The following is a 15,151-nucleotide window of genomic DNA, read 5'->3' on the forward strand; positions in this document are numbered from 1 at the left end:
AATACACTCGAACAGACCGGTGCGTACTTTGCCCGCATCAGTGGTCGGTAGCGACAAAGAGAGCTGACGTGAGTTGGGTGGCAGGAGTTGGATCGGACCTAAAGCGGATGCAAATGGAAGAACGAAAGCGAATGATGAACGAGGCGAAGCAAAAGAAGGAAGCCAAGAAAAAGGAGGAGAAGGAGCGGAAGAAGAAAGAAGACGAAGAGGTGAAGCGGCGGAAGAAGGACGACAAGAAGCAGAGGCGGAAGAGCTGGTGGCGAGGAAGAGCCATGGACGGCGAGGCCATAGCGCTCAAGCACGAAATGGAGCAGATGATGATGCAGGGGCAGAGTGACTTCGCCTACAGTGGCACCAGCGAGGACGAGCTCAAGAACAAGCGCGAGAACGACCACCGGAAGGTGAGGGAGCGGATGCGCATCTACGAGGAGGTCAAGCGACAGCAGAGGGGACAGACCGCGGAGACCACCTGCCCGCACTGCCACTCCCACATCCCTCTTCCCAGTCACCTCCAGCTCCACGACCATCGCCCGCAGACGCGTCTGGAGCTGGACGTGTCAGCCGAGTAGGGCGGCGAACTGTTCGGCCACCCAATTTTCCTGTACGATACCAACCTTTTCTTTTTACGGATAGGAAAAGAAATTAACGACAATTCCCACATAACTCAAATATTTCTGATAGACCTGCTTCAGAGCGCTACAAACACTAGGAATTCAAAATTTACAACAAACCGCATTCCGCAAGGCACAAGGAAATGTCCTTGTAAAAGTAGTACTCAGCAGACACTTGCGCTAATGATGACAACGAAAACAAGCCACACTCGGACTTAGTACATCGAACTGCTCTCTCTTTGCCCATCTTTCTCTCGCTTGTCCCATTCGCATTTCCTCTAAGGAGAAAATCCGCCGATTCTCGAGTGGGGAGAAGATGGACGCCGACGATTGGACACTAGCAAGTCTAATGTCCTGCAACGGAGCACTAGGCCTGGTGTCCCTCTTTTTGTGCTATTACTACCATCACAAGAAAGAAACGGCACTCCGCGTCAACGTCTTCTTCCTCCTCATCGCCACTCACGGCATAGGTACACCACGCCCTTGTAATTATTATTAATTATTATTATAATATTCAAGAGGTTATTTATCAAAACATTTCTTTGTTCGTGGTCGTCGGTCTAGTCCGCTGTTTGTTCTTCGGCCTCTCCATCTACTACTCGGCGTCGCGCTCAGCGAGGGACTTCCTGGACGACATTCCCGGCATCCTCTTCTTCTCTGCTTGCTGCTTCTTCATCTATCGCGCCGTACGTTTGCTTCACACCCAGAATTGAATGTTATCGAGGGCGCCGTGGAACTTACGCCGCACGACACGCACGGCACGCACACAGAAACCGAACGCGCCGCAGGAGCGATCATGCAGGCAGTACATTTGGCTGCTGGGCAATTTCTACGTGCTCGCGATCGTGAACATTCTGTTCTATCTCCTCTACTTCGTTCTCCTCTACCTGGCCTTCACCTACCAGGACCAGAGCCAGCGACGAGAAGGCGGCGGCGGCAAGAACGACTCCGATGGCGAGGTCAGCGATAGCGTCATGATCGTCGAGACCTCCATCAGCGCCCTCTTCGCAACCGGCTACTGCCTCCTGGCGATCGCCTTCGGTCTACTGGGCATCCCGTTCTTCTGCCGCCTCGACCGCGACAGCAACGCCGGCTACCTCGAGATTGGCGACACTACAGCACCCATCGGCGACAACACACCCTCGCAGACGAAGAAGCGAAAGAGTTCATCGACCAGCCTCAACAACAGCGAAAACGACGTCGGCGAGGCTGCAGCCGGCAGGCGTGGCGGCAGGACCGCCAGGGGCGTCCCGAGGAATGCCTCTGACGAGTCGAGTTTTATCGACGTGCGCTTTTCGGCCAGCGACGATGAGGGGTGGTCGCACACCTTCGACGGCGACCTGGGGAGTAACTCGCTGGCCAAGTGGCGAGTTGACCAAGTCACAGACGACGAGCTCGAAGGCGGCCATCGCCACGTTGGCGTCGACACAGCTGAGGCGGATCGCTTCATCATCACCAAAAAGATACCCATCAGCGGGCCGGGAAACGGTGCTGCTGCTACTGCTGCTGTCGGCCATCTCGGTCTCCAGCCTTCGGCCAAGCCACTGACATGCATGCGCAAGTCGCTGCTTGTGGTGTGCCTCTGGCTGATCATCATCTGCTTCATCGCGCGCGTCACGTTTCTGATCCTGTCGCTGTTCTTCGAGACGCCCGACCAGTACAACCTGCACACCGACGGGGCGAGCGGACGCGAGGCGCTCAAGATCGTCACGCGCTTCTTGTACTACCTCATCGGCGAGGTCCTGCCGGCCCTCCTGCTCCTCATACTCCACTGCCACGTTATCGTCAACCTCCGCGGCAGTTCTTCTTCTCCTTCTTCTTCTTCTCTGTCGTTGTCGTCAACCGCCACCGTGCCAGAGACCTCCGAGAGCTCTCTTCTTCTTCCTTCCAGCAGCGGTGGTAGCACTCGAGGTGCCGACACGCCTCCCTTCCAACACATCAATGCGCGGTTCTTGGCACTCTCACTTCTCACATACGCCGCTGTGTCCGTGCGCGCAGCATTGAATACTCTCACGAGGGATCCGACCATCCCGCAGCTCGAATGCAACGAGCTGCTGATGGGCGAATTGGTCGGCTGCGGCTCTTTCGGCGTCGTCCACAGGTAAGTAGTGCCACCCATTGGTCCAAAAACAGCTCACAGTGCTCTAAGCAAGCTTGCTCCGCACGTAGAGCCCAATGGCGCGGCCTGGACGTAGCAGTGAAGAAGCTCTACTTGCCCACGCACATGCAAGAGCACGAGACCATCACCGCCTTCACCCAGGAAATTGCTCTCGTGAGGTGCGAGTCGCTTCTTGCCACTACTGTTCTCCATCCCCCCACATGTCAACGAGAAACGACTCTTCCCTTTGCTGTTTCATGCGCACAGCCAGTTGAGGCATCCCAACATCGTCCAGTTCCTCGTACGTTGGCAGCACGCCTTTCACCCACCGAGAGCTGGGCACTGACCACGCACTCGTTCTCGCATCTCAGGGCTACACGCCACCACCTGCGCTGATGCTCATCACCGAGTTCATGCCTCATGGCAGCTTGACCGAAGTGTTACGAAACGCCGCGCTCCAAGGTAATCTCTCCTGCTTAGTCACCCTTGGCCCAGCCCCCAACAAGCCCTTTCTCATGTAATCGCTCGACCAGAACAATTGAACCACCATCAGCTGATTCGCATGGCGCGCGACATCGCCCTCGGGATGACGTACCTGCACGGCTCTTCCATCCTCCACCGCGATCTCTGCCCCTCCAATTGCCTCGTACACTCCCTCCTACGACTACTCTAAGTGATGTGAGCAAAGCACACGGGGTGGTGTCTGATGGCCGGCCGGCTACGCGTCGTGGTCTGCAGGTTGACGGCAATCTGGTGGTCAAGATCGCAGACTTTGGGCTGGCGCGACTTAAGTCCCTAAGCAGGACCATGACGCGTGGTCTTGGCACCCCAGCAGTAAGTCCCTCCCCACTCTCGCTGCCATGATGGCAAGCTGCCCGCGAGCTTATCGGCGCGCCTGCTTGTGTTTGTGCTCCCCATTGTTCTCCAGTACATGGCGCCAGAGGTGCTCAAGAACCAGCCCTACACCGAGAAGGCCGATGTCTACAGTTTTGCTGTCTGCTTCTGGCAGCTCCTCAGTGGTACGTCCCCCTCCACGCGCTGGCGTGCGCATGATAATTGCTGAACGCACGACAACCAACGCAGGCGAGGAGCCGTACAAGGCGATGGAAGGTGCGTACCAGATAGTGTATTCGGTCACCAACGGCGATCGGCCGCCACTGGCGGCATCTCTCGGCAAGGAGGAGCGGGCGCTCATCGAGCGGTGTTGGGCCAACGACCCGCAACAGCGACCAGCGTTCAAGGAAGTCGTCCAGCGTCTCAACGTCATCCTCAGCCTCGAGGACGACTATTGGGAGGCCGATGGCGACAGCGACGAGGCCGACAAGGAACGAGCGGAGGGTGGTGATGACTCCCACAACCGACGGCCTGCCTGGCCTTGATCTCTCTGCGTCTTGTTTGTGAAGAGGGCATCAAGTGACCGCCCTTTGGTAACGTGTCAGCTCGACTCGCCGACCACATGCCCCAAAGGTGCCGCCCGAAAACAACCACGCGACCTTAACTGCTTCCAAAGGCCCCTATTGGGTGTCAGGGTTTGCGCCAAGAACAAGCGAAGTATAGTTCCAAATTAAAAATGTCGGCAGAGCTTCGACCAATGGACACATCGTGTCGACCAGGCAACCGATTTCTTTGGCTCGCCCGGCTTTCTCCAGTGCTCGAGCAAAACTCATACAACAACATGAAGGTCGCCCTCTTCGCCATCGTCCTCCTCGCCGCGGTTCTCGCCCTGGCCCACGCCGCCTTCATCCCCAAGGACATCGACGTCGCGTCGCTCGACCCCCACCACGCCAAGGTCCTCCTCGCCCTCGCCCAGCACAAGTGCGCCAACGCCAGCGAGGCCGAGTGCCGTGCCTTCTTCGAGCCCGCCCCCTTCGATCATTGCTGCAAGGTGCGCCTTGGCTCCTTCTTTTTAAGTCCGGCATCATTTCCGGACCGTTTCACGGAAGTATTTTTATTTATTTATTATTTATTTTTTTGAATCCTCAATTGCATTTTCATCTTGTTGAAGGACCCTGCACTAAAGATTGCGCCCGTATTAGGTCTGGGACAACGTCAAGTGCGGTGAGAAGATCTACAAGTGCGTGAAGGACTGCCAGCATGGTCTTCAGGACTGCATCACCTGCCTCGGCCCGATGTGGGACAAGTGCTGCTGCTGCCTCGACAACGCCGGCATCCACGGCCTTCCGTGCCCTTCGTGCTGTGCCTAAACATAGCGAAAGAGATGTTGATGTCAATTCAAATATATACATTTTTACAACATCAATAATCTCTGGCAACCGAAATTGTAAAAGAAAAGCATTATTAGTGATTATTTTTTATTGCCTTTGATTGACGCTCCTTGCAGCGCGCAACGGTCAGGTAATAGATCAGAGCCAACGTTGCACTGGGGCAGCTGCAACGCAACGTAGTCTTGGTTCCCCCTCGCCCTTAACGGTACCTTTCTGAAGCAACGTCTCATCTTGCAAGAATGAAACACATCGCAGCGCATTCTTTGTAATCTTCATCGCAGCGCTAAATTTAATTTTGTTTTGTTGAGGAAATGGAAATTGGGATTGTGCCAAATCCTTCATTCCGAATTATTGCTGACCAGCTGGCGTAGATGTATCGAAACGGCTGGGCCAAGCCCGCCTCGCCCACCGACATGCCCACCTTCGGCCGGCCCGGCACTGCCGCGCCCACGATGGGCCGACCGTGGGGTCCGCCGGCCTACGCCCAGCAGGACAGCAGAGAGCCCATGGGCGGGCCAGCATTCCCTCCCGCCGCCGGGCCTTACTATGCGCCGATGGCATCAGCACGGCCGCTGCCATTCGCCGGTGGTGGTGCCTACGGGTCGATGCCCGCCGCGTCGCGCATGTACGACCCCACCAACCCCACCATCGTCGATTCCGGAGCGGCGCCGCACTCCCTCGGCTTCGGCGCGCCGGCGTCCTCCGTCGGTCCGTCGCCGGTCGTCCCGGCCAACTACGGCCAGCAGCCGTCCGCGGGGCGCGACAGCCGCAGCCCCATCGGCAGCGGCGGCGGCTATGCCCGCTCCTCGCCGCACGAGCGCGAGCGGTTCAGAGAGCACGAGCGAGACCCGCGGCTACGGGCGCGAGGCAGCGCCGAGCGGTGGGACAGAGACCGAGACCGAGACAGGGACCGAGACAGAGACAGATCACGCGAAAGAGAAAGAGACAGAGATAGGGAGCGAGGCAGGGACACAGACAGGGACAGGGAAAGAGAAATGGAGAGGGAGCGGGAGAGGGAGAGGGAGCGGGACAGAGGTCAGGCGCACACGGCGAAGGACGCGAGAGACAGGCCGCGAGAGAGGGACAGGGATCGAGAAAGGGATCGCGACAGGGAAAGAGAGAAGGAAAGGAATCGCGAACGAGAACACGACAAGGAGCGCGAGAGGGAAAGAGCGAAAGCGAAGGAGCCGCAGCAGCAGCCGCCCGCTGGCTCTTCTTCGAGGGCATCCACGGAGAGCAGCAAGCAGGCCGCCGATGCCAAGCCGGTGGTGGTGCTCGACATAAACGCCGCGGCAGCGGCCTCCTCTAAGCCGGTGGCGGTGATCGACCTCAACCCCGCCGCGGTGGCCTCCCCCAAGCCCGGCGGCAAGGACGAGGGTCGATCGAGCGAGGCTGGCGACAAGCGCAAGCATCCCGAGAGCCCTGGAGACAGTGCCAGGGCCAGTGCGTCGGCGGCGACGGCGGTGGTGGGCGAAGGTGCGGCGACGCCGACCAAGGCCGGGACCGCGCCGCGCCTTAGGCGGCTCCAGCAGCGGCGACGCGACGCGGAAGCCGAGGCGGCCTCCAAGGAGGAGGCGGCCGCGCGCAAACGCAAGAGCGAGATCGACAAGCAGGGCCTGGGCAGCATGAAGTTCAAGAAGATCAAACGAGGCGACGAGCCGCACGACATCGGCGGCGAGGCCCAGCCAGCACTCAAGGACTCGCGTGAGAGGAGGGACTCGCTGGACACCGTGCTCAGCGCGCTCGCGGAGGAGAACGGCGGCGTGGTGGCCGCAGCAGCGACCGAAGCTTCGGCCGCGGAAAAGAAGGCGAGCAGCGTCGAGGGCCAAGAAGAGAGCAAGCCTGCGCCTGCGGGCACCACCACGCCGACAAAGAAGAAAAAGAAGCGAAAAGCGGCGGTCGAAGCAGAGGACCTGGAGGAGTTTAGGTTCGCAGAGAGCGACGAGAAGGAGGAAGAGAAGGAGGAGAAAGAGAAGGAACAACAGAAGGTTGAGGAGAAGGAGCAAGAAGAACAGGAGGAAGCGTCGACAGAGCAACCGAAGAAAAAGAAGAAAAAGGCAAAGGCCACGAAGAGTGGCAAACAGAAGGCGAAGAAGACGAAGAAAGAAAAGAAGGAAAAGAAGGAAGTGAAGAAGGAGAAGGAGAAGGTGGCCGACAGCGAGGACGAACCCGAAGACGCGAAGAAGGAGGAGGAAGAGGAAGAGGAGGAGAAAGAGGAGGAGGTCAAGGGTGCAGCGAGGGGCAAGAAGAAGCAGGGCGGCAGGAATTCGCCCAAGCCGCGCGGCAAGAAGGGCAAGAAGGCCGCCGAAGCCGCCACCGCGAAGCCGGAGGAGGACGCCCTACCCAAGAACTACCTGGGCCTCACCTTGGCCCAAGTCTTGGGACAGGAGGAAAAGCTCTTCGTACGTGTGTGCGTGTGTGCGGTGGTGCGTGTGCGTGTGCGGCTGCACCCCCATTCTCAGAAGCTTATCGATGACCTGTTCCCCTTCTGGGTCTTCTTCACTCTAGGCGGAGCTTCGACGGAATGCAGCACCCGGTGACAAAACATAGTACGCACCTCAACAACTCATTCATCAATGCAACCCGCATTCGTGCGTGCAGTTGACACCGATTCTCTTCCACTCGAACGCGATGAATCATTGTCGCCACCGTGAACAGCTTTTGTCTGTATCCGGAATGCGGGAGGGAGATCAGCGCGCAGAACCTTTTGCGGCACATGTACCGACATCAGCGCCTGAACGATTTCGGTAACATCTCCTTCGTTCTTCTTCTTCGTTCTTGTTCTAGCTGACGTGTCACACACACACACACGCAGGCCCGCTGAACCCTGCCAACAGCAACGACGCGAAGAGGGAGGCCGTGCCGGCAAGCCCGAGGGCTTCGAGGACCGCCGCGCGAGGCCGAGGGCGGGGCGGCCGAGGCGGCGGCGGTCGCGTCTCGTCGAGTCCTGCGCTGGGCGGCGAGGCGAAGAAGCCGGCTGGCCAAAGGCCTCGCGGGCGACCACGAAAGCAGCCGGTCAAGGACAACGCATACGGCAGCTCCGACGAGGAGCTCGCCGCGAAGAACGACGACGAAGCCGAGGAGGAGGAGGAGGAAGAACGCGACGATGAAGAAGAGGACGAGGAGGAAGAGGCTGAAAGCAGCGCGCTGGAGGAGAACGACCAGGAGGAGGAGAAGCACGAAAGCGAAGGCGAGGGCATGGACGAGACGATGAAAATGAAGAAACTGCGAAAGCGAAAGCGGCAGGTCGATACGCCGAAGGCGACCGAGCTCGAGCGACGACGTCCGCTCTTCACTGCTCCCGCCACCACGACGGCGACGCGGCCACCACGAACAGAGCCCCGAGGTCTGGTCGAGGTGGAGGTCGACCAGGTCGCCGAGTTCCTCTTTCTTTCAGAGCCGCGGGGCGGCGGCGCGTCGGCGTCGCCCGATGGTGATCTAATGGACGACGACGAGGACCACGCTTCGTCGGGTCGCATCGTCAGCACCATCGGCGACATCGCCTTCCTTGAGGAGACCATCGACGAAAAGCAGCGACGCGAGGTGCGCGAGAAGAGATCATCACGCGCCGCAGTCGCCGCTGTCGACTCCTCTTTCGATGAAGGTGCACCGTCGGCCATCGCCGAGCTGCTGGGCGATGCCGACCTACTGGGCCGCGTCGGCGAGGCCCTCGCCGAGGGGCTCCGGCGGCGCAGCAGCAATGGCGACCACCACCACGCAGGCAGCGCCACAGAGTTTGTTGACACGATTGTGCGGGAGAGCGAGCGGCTCGATCGCCAGGTGCGCGCGCTCAAGGCCCAGCAGCGCGTCTTCGGTGATCTGCTGTGCGCCATGCTCGGCCGAGACCGACGGCCGAGCCGCGAGACGGCCAAGGCGCGCGAGGCCGAGGCCCGACGGCAGGAGCTGCGCGGTGCGCGGGCTGAGGCCGAGGCCGTGCGACAGCGGCAGCGGGCCGACCAGGCCGCGCTCGAGCTGGCCAGCGAGCGCCTGAAGGCCCGGCAGCACGAAGAGCTGCTGGCCCAGGCGCACCGCGAGATGGAGTCCCTGCGGCACGAACTGGTTCAGCGTCAGCGCGAAGCCGACGCGCCGCAACCGGTCGCGATGACGCTGACGAGTCCCGCAGAAGCAGCGACGCAGGCGCAGGCGCAGACGCAGCAGGAAGACCACCAAGACCACAGCGAGAAACAGGCGGAGCGCCATGACGATGAAGATGGTGACGATGACAACCACGACCAGCACGGCGGCGACGATGTCAGCCAGCAGCACTTCTCGCCGATCAGCGAGGACTTGGTCGACCCTGCCCCACCATCCAGCGTGGACTTCATCGAGTTCATCTGATACACGACACGGCACGACACGACAATCAAACAAACCCTCGCCGCCGCCATCAACCTTATTGCGGGGTGTGTTGTACCACTAGTCGTCGTCGTGTTGTGTGCGGCCTGGGCGTGTGTCGCTTCTTTCCGATGGTCAGGTAAAAGAGGCTGACGTCAGCAAGACGCACGTGTTCGTCATCACGTGGAGAACTGCAACGCCAAAGCCCGGCCGCTAGCACCAAAGACATGTTGGCCACACCAGAAGAAGGAGGCGAGGCTGTGGTGCCGCCTTTGATGCGACGGAAGCGAGGCCGTCCGAGGAAGGTCCGCGTCGATTCAACCCTCCCGAAGATTTGTACCGCCCGTAAATCTTGTTTGTTTATTTTTTTACATTTTCATTTTCCATGCGAAACAACATGTAAGCCAGAAATGTTTATTCAATTAAATTTATTTTTTCACTTTACGATATATGGTGGGCTATTTGGCAGTGGTCGACCTGCGTCCTGCGCCCCTTCAGCCGCCCTCTGGTGGTGGAAGACCAGGGCCAGAGCAGTCGGCCCACCGACTCTGACTCCGACAATGGCTCCTACACCGCCACCACCACCGCCACCAGTAGCGGCGGCCATGAGGGGACGAGTGCCAAGCGGAGGCGAAGCCAATGCGAGGAGCACAATAGCGAACGCCGGCACTCATCGTCATCGTCGTCGTCATCGCTTGCGGTGAGCGGCGTGCTGGCGCTGCTGCTCGATGAAGTGCGCGACATGCAGCGGAGTGTGAAGACCATGGAGCACAGCGTGGCCAAGCTCGCCACCAACCAGGACTCGCTCGACTCCATGCAACACAGTACGGCCCGCACCACTGCAAACCGCGCACACGCCGCACACCGATACACTGGAGTGCTGAGTTCATCGCTGCGCAGGTTTGAAGCGACAGCTGGACTCTCTGGGCACTGTGACCGCAGAGCGTTCGCCACCTGAGCTGCTCACGCGGGCAGTGCCGCCCTTCGGCCACCACCACCGCCACCGCCACCACCTCCCACACCACCACCAGGCACTGCCCTCGCTCCGGGACCACATCACGTTGTCGGACGGCCTTTCGCGCACCCGATTCGGTTCGCTCTTTCCCTTCCTGTCCAGCTACGACCTCGACTCCATGCCCTTCGTCATCGACGACCTGTGGTACGACCGTGTGTGAACCGGCGTGTGCTGTTCATTTATCTGAGCTCTGCGTGTGCGGCGGTGTGTGCGTGTGTGTGCGTGTGCGTGTGTGTGTGTGTGTGCAGTAAACCAATCGTGTTGGTGCGAGTGATTGACCCGCGGCTGATGTTCCGACCAATGCCGGTGATGGTCTATGGCAGCCAGGCCTTCTGCGACCTCACTCAATACCACCTGGTAAGCTGCCCTCAGCGCCTCGCTCCGCTGAGTCCAGTACTGATGTACACACACACACACACACAACTAACACACACGCGATAGCACGAGATTCAGGGGTTTATGGTGATGAAGATATTCCTGGCCTCGCCGGCCAACATCGACCTGATCTCGCGGCACATGCAGAGCAACAGGTTGGTCGACCCGCCTCCGTCCCTCTATTCGATCACCACTGGACTGACGGCCACCCATATGACGAGCCAGGTCGGTGCTGGGCGTGGGGGAGATACTGCACATGCTATCGACGCTACGAGCGAAGGACGGCACGCTCTACACCGCCCACATGCGCAACCAGCCCTTCTTCGACTCGAACGGGAAGGTGCGAGCCACCCACTAGTCACTCTTTGATTAGTCGTTCTCAGCCTCGCTTGCGTGTCGGGTGTGCCGGGTGTTGTTCACACAGGAGGCCTGGGGTCTGACGGTGATCGACAAGGCCGAGCCGGTTGCCCCTGCCGACTTAGCTGCCGTTCAGCCGGCAGTGAATGTCAACGCTCCTCCCGCTGCTGGTATGTATGACCATCACACACGCATTGATGCGACCACGGCACATGACATCTGAGCCCTCATGAGTGCATTCATGTCGCCAGGTGGTCCCTCCTCGCGCTCACGGCCGCCCAGCGCCGAAGGCTGGGCCGGATCAGGCGGGTCTTCTTCTGTCACCCCGACCCCTTCTTCAGCGGCTTCAGCGGCGTTGCCGCCACCACCGCCACCACCACCGCCACCACCACCGTTTTCCTCCTTCTCCCTCCCGGTCCCCGTGACCTGGTCGCAGTGGTATACCTATTAAGAGGGCCAGGAAGCAGAAAGAAGCCAATGGTGTTTTGTAAGCTGATGGTTGAGGAAAAAATGTACAAAAAAACAAAGGACTGTCGCGTTGTGTGGTACACCTCAGGAAGAAGAAGCAGAAGGTGATGATGCCGATGAGGCGTCGGAAAAAGGCGAGCAGGAGGGGAACATCACCAGGAAACTCTCAATATCGTGACCCAAGAGCGGAGAGTGCGCCCGAAGCTCCTCGTGGCTGGCCGGCTCCACGCGATCCACACAGGTGAACGACCATAATGACTTGTGTGTGTGTGTGTGTGTGGTGTGAACGGGGGCGCGGTGGCGGTGCAGGAAGCGAGCATTAGGTCAAGAGAGTGGGCACACGTACGTTGCCTTGGGTGTCGATGAAGACCTGCCAGCGCAGGTGCGCTTTGAAGATGAGGTTGTGCTTCGTTCGCGCCAGCGAGGAAAAGTGCAGCACGCCGGTCATGTCCTCGTGAGGCCTGCCAATTGGTGGCGACGGGTCAGCTTTCGGGTCCCCAAATGGGGAAAGAGGGAGGGGGAGTGAGTGAGAGAAGAGAGAGAGAGAGAGGGAGGGACCTGTGCGTCAGATGGTGCAGGAAGGTCGGCTTGTTAGCTTGGTCGGTCATGGCCACCTTGTCAATCGCGCATCCCTGCAGCTCGTGCTGGTCACGATCGAGCGAACAAGATCATGAAACGAGTCAGCCAGCTCTACAAAGCAGCCGAGCCAGGCACATGGTAGGGGACGACGGCGTTGCAGGTGTTGCGTACGAGTTCGTACTGCGTCAACGCGCAAAACGCCGGGTTGGCGTAGACAAAGATCGGAGTGGGCATTACGCCCCTCGTGAAGTCCGGCCATGCGCGCGAGAACGCCATCGGCTTCCTGTTGTGCGAGCACCACCGCACACATGTGCACTTCTGATGTCATCAAGATGCGTGTGCAGGGCGCGCGGGGTTGGGCGGACTGCAGGCGAGCAATGCAATCACATACCGGAGGTCATCGATGACGAACGGTGTGTCGCGGGTGGCCAGATTGAAGCGTTCGAGGAAGGGGAACTGCCGCAGGAACTCCAGCCGGGCCGCCCGAGCCGGGAGCGTCAAGTGTGGAAAGAGCTCGGCCACGCCCGGGGCCAGGTAGTACGACTGCTGCGGCTGCGGCTGCGGCGATGCAAAGGCCTGGAGGCTGGAAGAGCGCGACTGCCAGGGCGACCCCAGGGAGGAGGAAGAGGCCGGTGCGCTGGTGACCGGAAGGGCGTCTAAAGTCTGCACCAAGCCTACGACCGACCGGTTGTTGGTTGTTGGTTGTTGTTGTTTTGGCCGCACATGCCACTGCGCACGCACGAACACACGCACGCACGCACGCGGATAGGTACCCTGATGCCGGTCGGCGAGGGAGAGTTGTTGGGAGGACAGCCGGGAGACGTCCTTCTTGACCCCCTTGACGCTCCGCCGTATATCGCGCAGTTCGTCGACCAGCAGCTGCAGCACGCTGGGCACCATCGTCGACACGGCCACTGCGCCGACCCGTCCAAGATTGCTGTCGTCGTCGTCGTCACCGTCCTCTCCTCGCTTCTTCTCGTGCAGTTCGTCGTCACTGTTTCCTTCGACGTGCTTCCGCTTGCCGGTCGCACTTGTGTGTGTTCTCGCCTCCGGGTTGTTCATCGAAGAAGCTGGCGGTGCGGGTGGTCGCGCCACGCATAGAGGCAGTACTGGGTGTGGCGCGAGGCAAGGCGGGCGAGATAGTACTTAGAAAAGTCGGAGTTCAAGATCGGGGGGGGGGTGCGGCGTACGTGGTTTGGGTGGTGGCGGCGTGGGCTTGGGGGCGTTGGGGTCGGGCTTGAGCTTGCGTGGCCGGCCACGCTTGCGCCGCAGGCTGCACGTCGCCCCTGTGCCCGCCTCCACGCATCTCTCACACGGCCGTTGCCTATTTTCATTGATTTAATCATTTTTAAAATCAAACAAAAAAACCTGATGCACAAGGACGTAGTCACGTACTGGTTGCACACAAGGCCAGCCTGCACGCATGAAGCACAATTGGCCCCTTGTGCTCCATCCACCTGTCCTCTAGGCTCCATGTTTTTTTGGTGTAAAAGATATATTTTACACCAAAAAAAACAAAAAACAAAGAGATTATTTATATTATCGGCAGCTAGGTTGGGGACAAGGTGGGGAAGAGGATCTTCTTCGCTCTCTCCACGTCCTCTGCAGGACACACTGTCAGCGACCTCGTGTGGAAGGGGATGAAGAAGGGTGGCGGGTGGTACCGTGGGACATTCCGTCCGTGCAGCCACCGTGCGCGAGGCTAAAATGCGGGACCTCGTCGCCACGGGCCGGCTCTGCGCTGTCGATGCACACCATCACCCAAGATATCTGCCCGTCCAACCAACAGCAGCAGCAGCAGCAACAACACATACAGCTCATTTAGTTTACACGCTATTGTGCCGGCGAGTGTTCTAGGGGGCGCGGGCTCGTACATCGCCGTCATCATCAAAGAAGGCCTGATGGCGGAGCGTCGTTTTGATGATGTTGCCGTTCTTGGTTCGCATGAGCGGGTGCACTTGTATCGTATCGGTTATGTCTGCGTAGGTCCTACACCACGCCCGGTTTGTTTGAAACAAAAGTAACGACGTTAGCCAATAGATAGCCTTCGCGTTTACGCCGTTCACAGGCTCTACACCACGCACATCGAGGGACTAACCTATGGGTAATATTCTGGATGAGCTGGCCATGTTGCGTTCTGTCCGGCACTCCCAGATGCACGGGCGGACAGCCCTGCAGTTCGTGCTGCGCAGCAGCCAAAGAGGCAATATTCAGCTGGGCCGAGTATCATCCATCGATGTAGTGTGGGCGCTATGTGTACCAGTTCGTACTGCGTCAGCTCGCAGAAGGACGCGCTGGCGTAGACCATAATGGGTAGTGGCACTCCACGCTCCCAATGAGTAGCCGGCAAGAAGCGTAATATCGCAAAGGGTTTCCTGGTATGACACACACGACACACGACACACGACACACGACACACACGACACACGACACACGACACACGACGGCACACGACACACGACAAACACGACACACGACACAATTAGGCATGGGGAGGAGATAGACGGAGAAAGAGCGTGGTACCGAAGGTCATCAACGATGAATGGAACGTCGCGGGTGGCGAGGTTGTATCTCTCGAGGAAGGGGAACTGCCGGAGGAACTCCAGGCGAGCCGCCCGCGCCGAGTCCGTTGGACGTGGAACCAGCAGCTCCGACCTGGCCGGTGCCATCGGGGGCACGATGGCCGGAAGAGAGTCCAATCTCTGTGTCAGGTCTGTCGCCACCATCACACGCGTTAACCAGAAACTGCGCACAGGCGTGTGTGGTGGACAGAGCAGCGCACCGTGTTGCATGTTGGTGTAGGTGCGCTGCTTGGCCGACAGTCGGGAGACGTCCTTCTTCATGGCATCTACACTGTGCTTCATGTCCTGCAGCTCGTTGACCAGCAGTTGCAGCACGCTGGGCACCACGCCTGAATTCGCGGCCGTCGGCGGTCGTAGCTCCTCTCCTCGTACGCGCACTCGGTCCGGCCCAGCGACTTGCCTCTCTTCCTCTTCCTCTTCCTCTTGTTCGTCGTCCATGCAATCGCAGTTACCACCACCTCCCGCCCATCGCGTTTTCTCTCTTCCCACGGCTGTTGTTGTTGTTG

General features: G+C 59.4%; 8 protein-coding genes across 8 annotated transcripts; 5 read left to right on the plus strand and 3 right to left on the minus strand.

Moving 5' to 3' along the window:
• Nucleotides 1-134: 134 nt before the first annotated feature.
• ACA1_123750 (uncharacterized protein) lies at nucleotides 135-569 on the plus strand (the record flags this gene model as incomplete). Its single annotated transcript, XM_004353332.1, has 1 exon — nucleotides 135-569. The coding sequence occupies one exon, from the start codon at nucleotides 135-137 to the stop codon at nucleotides 567-569; it is 435 nt and encodes a 144-aa protein (XP_004353384.1).
• Nucleotides 570-927: 358 nt separating this feature from the next.
• Nucleotides 928-4,088, plus strand: ACA1_123760 (serine/threonine kinase; the record flags this gene model as incomplete). Its single annotated transcript, XM_004353333.1, has 11 exons — nucleotides 928-1,081; nucleotides 1,176-1,297; nucleotides 1,382-2,411; nucleotides 2,610-2,712; nucleotides 2,781-2,888; nucleotides 2,977-3,010; nucleotides 3,081-3,171; nucleotides 3,243-3,355; nucleotides 3,448-3,543; nucleotides 3,638-3,728; nucleotides 3,793-4,088. 11 exons carry the CDS (start codon nucleotides 928-930, stop codon nucleotides 4,086-4,088), a joined length of 2,238 nt encoding a protein of 745 aa, XP_004353385.1.
• A 296-nt stretch (nucleotides 4,089-4,384) lies between these two features.
• Nucleotides 4,385-4,913, plus strand: ACA1_123770 (uncharacterized protein; the record flags this gene model as incomplete). The annotated part of the gene is made up of 2 exons (XM_004353334.1): nucleotides 4,385-4,594; nucleotides 4,746-4,913. 2 exons carry the CDS (start codon nucleotides 4,385-4,387, stop codon nucleotides 4,911-4,913), a joined length of 378 nt encoding a protein of 125 aa, XP_004353386.1.
• Nucleotides 4,914-5,305: 392 nt separating this feature from the next.
• On the plus strand, nucleotides 5,306-9,272 carry ACA1_123780 (AT hook motif domain containing protein; the record flags this gene model as incomplete). Its single annotated transcript, XM_004353335.1, has 4 exons — nucleotides 5,306-7,336; nucleotides 7,397-7,470; nucleotides 7,593-7,681; nucleotides 7,750-9,272. The coding sequence occupies 4 exons, from the start codon at nucleotides 5,306-5,308 to the stop codon at nucleotides 9,270-9,272; spliced, it is 3,717 nt and encodes a 1,238-aa protein (XP_004353387.1).
• Nucleotides 9,273-10,162: 890 nt separating this feature from the next.
• ACA1_123790 (uncharacterized protein) lies at nucleotides 10,163-11,017 on the plus strand (the record flags this gene model as incomplete). The annotated part of the gene is made up of 5 exons (XM_004353336.1): nucleotides 10,163-10,243; nucleotides 10,301-10,428; nucleotides 10,533-10,641; nucleotides 10,738-10,814; nucleotides 10,885-11,017. Coding segments are annotated over 5 exons (528 nt in total), but the record flags the coding sequence as incomplete, so codon positions are not given.
• A 633-nt stretch (nucleotides 11,018-11,650) lies between these two features.
• On the minus strand, nucleotides 11,651-12,963 carry ACA1_123800 (uncharacterized protein; the record flags this gene model as incomplete). Its single annotated transcript, XM_004353337.1, has 6 exons — nucleotides 11,651-11,698; nucleotides 11,831-11,945; nucleotides 12,043-12,128; nucleotides 12,199-12,346; nucleotides 12,455-12,719; nucleotides 12,837-12,963. The coding sequence occupies 6 exons, from the start codon at nucleotides 12,961-12,963 to the stop codon at nucleotides 11,651-11,653; spliced, it is 789 nt and encodes a 262-aa protein (XP_004353389.1).
• A 158-nt stretch (nucleotides 12,964-13,121) lies between these two features.
• On the minus strand, nucleotides 13,122-13,516 carry ACA1_123810 (uncharacterized protein; the record flags this gene model as incomplete). The annotated part of the gene is made up of 2 exons (XM_004353338.1): nucleotides 13,122-13,387; nucleotides 13,459-13,516. The coding sequence occupies 2 exons, from the start codon at nucleotides 13,514-13,516 to the stop codon at nucleotides 13,122-13,124; spliced, it is 324 nt and encodes a 107-aa protein (XP_004353390.1).
• Nucleotides 13,517-13,916: 400 nt separating this feature from the next.
• Nucleotides 13,917-14,927, minus strand: ACA1_123820 (uncharacterized protein; the record flags this gene model as incomplete). Its single annotated transcript, XM_004353339.1, has 5 exons — nucleotides 13,917-14,052; nucleotides 14,162-14,247; nucleotides 14,324-14,438; nucleotides 14,587-14,776; nucleotides 14,846-14,927. The coding sequence occupies 5 exons, from the start codon at nucleotides 14,925-14,927 to the stop codon at nucleotides 13,917-13,919; spliced, it is 609 nt and encodes a 202-aa protein (XP_004353391.1).
• Nucleotides 14,928-15,151: the final 224 nt, after the last annotated feature.

Source organism: Acanthamoeba castellanii (assembly GCF_000313135.1).
Source record: "Acanthamoeba castellanii str. Neff unplaced genomic scaffold scf7180000084686, whole genome shotgun sequence".
In the NCBI taxonomy this organism is placed as follows: Eukaryota; Discosea; order Longamoebia; family Acanthamoebidae; genus Acanthamoeba; species Acanthamoeba castellanii.